Here is a 3,618-nt window from a genome sequence, read left to right as displayed (position 1 = left end):
TTCAGAACATCTCTGAAGGGTCAGCCCAGCTCCCTGGTTGAGGGCTCTATTACAACGCACTGCAGTTCAACCTCTCCTGCCCACATCTGCTTTTCCACTCTCTCTCTGAAATGGAAAGGCCAAACCATGCTAATCCTGAGGACACTGATCACACACTTCCTAAGGACTTTCGACCCACACCTCTATCTTAAAGAATATTTCTAAAGAAGCTCAATTTGCCGTGTACTCTGTGGCTAATATTATAGCAATGATGAAAAAGCATAAATAATTAGGGAAAATTAGCTTTTCTTCTGTTTCATTTCTTGTCCTAAAAAAAATCCTGTTCATCACTGGCCTGGTTAGAGACCTGGATCCTGCCTGCTCCCCCAGCACATCTCACACTTGCCCTAGGCACGAGAGCCAACGCCCAAGTACTCTCACTGCTCATTCCCCCCACCCACCACCCCCACAGGAAGATGCCCCAAAACTAGGCTCCTCCAGGACAGCAGGGGGCGCCCTCCTGACCCAGCACTCCCTCCAGGCTCTGGGTGACTTCTAGCATCTGGTCTCTCAGTATCTGGCAGGGGAGTGAGTAAGACTGAAGGAGAGAAGCTGTGAGATAGAAGAGGACCCATCTGGAAGGAGAAGCCAGCCCTGACCCTTCTCCTGGGCTCCACAGTCAGCAGGGCCCTGAGGACACAGACATGAGCCCTACTGTGCTGGCCTTCCTGCTGTTCCTGCTGCTGGGGACCTCAGGTAGCCCCTGGGGGAGGTGGGGACAGGCAGAGGATTGTGGCTCCAGGAAGCCCTGGGTATCTGTAAGGTGTCCAGTGGAGTATTACTCAGCCATCAAGAAGACTGACGTTCTGGTGCAGGTGACCACAGGGATGAGCACTGAAAACATATACAGGGAACTAAAAGAGACACAAGAGGACAAATATTACATGATCTCACTTGCAAGAGACATCCAGAACAAATGTTTAAGACACCAAACTGTTCACCTGTGGTTATTAGGGATGTGTAAGACACAGACATTTGTTCAAAGAGATAAAATAATTTTGAAACGGACAGGGGTGGCTGTGACACAACACAGTGAATATAAATAATATAACTGGATTTTACATAGAAAAATGCTCAAAACATTTTGTGATCATTTCATGACAATAAAGATTGAAAATTATAAAAGGAAGAACAAGAAGAAAGTACCATGTAGAATAAAATCACACTTCACTGATTGTTTAAGGTTTATGAACACAGTGACCTAAGGTACTCTTGAGAGCTTTTATATGCCAGCATTTCAAGGCTCAGGATTAGATATGTTATTGTTTTGACTCACAGAGACCACACAGGATAGAGTACAATTCTTCCATATGTTTTTCTAGGCTTTAATCATTACAGGAAAAAAATGCCAAATATCTTCTGCTGAGTGACAGCTAGATTTGATCTGCCAACCTGTTCATTAGTAGTCAAACCATTTCACGACTGGAGCTACTTTTGGTTGGAGTTAGCCATAATCAAACCTTTAGAAATAAGCAGTAAGCAAAGCACATTTATGTAGCTAATTATGACACTGATGTCAAGTGGCATTATTATAACAATCCCACGTGACAAAGTAGAATTGTTCCATGTTGTTGCTCTTATGTGCCGCTGCATCACCTACAACTCACAGCGACCCTCTGTATATACAACAGCTCTGAAGCTTGCCCTACCAATCCTGAGCCAGTCTCACTGACTCCAACACAGCTGATCCTATCGCCCCAGTTATGTTAATTCATCTCATCCAGGGTTTTCCTCTCCTGCGTTGTCCCCGACTCATACAAGCATGATTTCCTAGTCCAAGGAGAGGTCCCACTTGGCCATGTGTAAAAAGTATGTGAGACAGAGCTTCAAAATCCTAGCCTCCAAGGAGAAACTTGATTTCACCCTCTATAAGGCAGAAGTATTTGTTTTCTTGGCAGTCCATAGTGTATGTTCAATACTGTTCTCCAGCACCACAACTCATATGCATCAATTTTTCTTCTGTCGTCCTTAGTCATCGTCCAGCTTTCTGAGGTATAATAATTAACTGTGAAGACCAAAGCCTAGATCAGGCATACCTCTGGACTGGCATCATTGCTCCTCAGCACTCTGGAGAGGTTCTTGACAGTAGACTTCCCCAATATAATACAATTAGTCTTTTGGTTTCCTGACTGCTGGTGCCAAGAGTGTTCATTGTGGAGCTGAGCAAGCTATAATTATTAACAACCTCAATCTCTTCACCATCCAGCATAAAGCCCAGTGGTGAGAATCTGTTTTCTGGATGTTTTAGCTTATTGAGGACTACATTCCTTGACCTTCTGCAGCAAATGCTTCAGGTCTTCCTCAATTTCAGCAAGCAAAGTTGTATCATCTGCATGATGCAGGCTGTTAACAAGTCTTTCTCCAATCCTGAGGTCACACTTCTCCTCATCAAACCCAGCCTCTCAAATGATTTTTTCCACAAATAGATTGAAAAGGTATAGAGACAAGATGCATTCCTGATGCACTTCTTTCCTAATATTGAACCATGTACTGTTTCCTTGCTCTATTCTGACAACTGCCTCCTGGTCCAAGTATAGGTTTCACATGAGCATAATCAAGTGTTCTGGGATTCCTATTATTATCAAATTAGCCACAGTTTGTTGGGACCCACACAGTAAAACACTTTTGCATAGTCAATGAAACACAGATAGACATTCCTCTGGTATTCTCTGCTTTCAGCCAAGATCCATCTGACATTGGCGATAATGACCCTAGTGTCATGGCCTCTTCTAAATCCAGCTTGTATTTCTGGTAGTTCTCTGTTAATGTACTGTTCCACTTGTTTTTGGATAATCTTCAGCAGGAATTTGCTTGTGTGTGATATTAATGATACCGTTCGATAATTTCCACACTCTGTTGTGCCATAGGATTTCCTAACCTTTAATTTTTATGAGAGCAGATTTCAAGATATTTGTCCCTCTAAACCAGTGAGTGCAAGTGAACTATCAAATTTTCAGTTACCAGACAAGCCCTTAGGTGTTTTGCTACCATGGTAACCCAATGCTGTTGAGTTGGCTCTGAGATACAGTCATCCTTCACTGGGCCTCTGAGGCTGTAAATCTTATTGGAAGGGGGCTTTCTCCATGTTCCAACCTCAGAGCAGCTGGTAGATTATGGCCTGGGAGGTAAGAAGTTATGCTGCCAACCCAAAGGCATACCGCTTCAAAGATAGATTTAAAAAAATATATATATGGAATCTTGTCCCTTACAATTTACAGCCTCTGAAAATTTACTGGAGCATCAATTATGAGTAAAATCCAACTCCACAGCACATAGTAACACAGGTATTAGCAACCCACTACATTAGCACTTGCACACCAACATATACTTTTAAACTATATTAGGTGATAAACACTGTGAAAGGGAAGGAACATACAGAGTACAAGAACAGTGGACATGCTGTGATTTAAAATTAAAAAATCAAGAAAGGCTTATCTCAAAGAGTCCTTTGAATAAGGAGGGGAAGAAGGTGTGAGTGTTAGAGAAGAGGAACTAGGAAATGAGCATTCCAGGAAGAAGCCCCAAGTACAAATTCACTTCAATGCTTTAAGCCATAACCCTGATCATCATCATTTTTTT

General features: G+C 42.6%; 1 protein-coding gene across 1 annotated transcript in view; it reads left to right on the top strand.

The window, feature by feature from the left end:
- Positions 1-683: 683 nt before the first annotated feature.
- The window catches only part of LOC102871316 (serine protease 48-like), a 75,507-nt gene continuing 72,572 nt past the window's right edge, over positions 684-3,618 (top strand). The window contains exon 1 of the mRNA XM_006884503.1: positions 684-999. Coding sequence (XP_006884565.1) covers positions 684-999 — 316 coding nt within the window. The remainder of the gene's footprint in view (positions 1,000-3,618) is intronic.

Source organism: Elephantulus edwardii, unplaced genomic scaffold (assembly GCF_000299155.1).
Source record: "Elephantulus edwardii isolate Elephantulus edwardi_28Jun2011 unplaced genomic scaffold, EleEdw1.0 scaffold00034, whole genome shotgun sequence".
NCBI classification, from domain to species: domain Eukaryota; kingdom Metazoa; phylum Chordata; class Mammalia; order Macroscelidea; family Macroscelididae; genus Elephantulus; species Elephantulus edwardii.
Note: the sequence above shows the minus strand (reverse complement) of the source record. Positions and strands in the feature narration are given on the sequence as shown.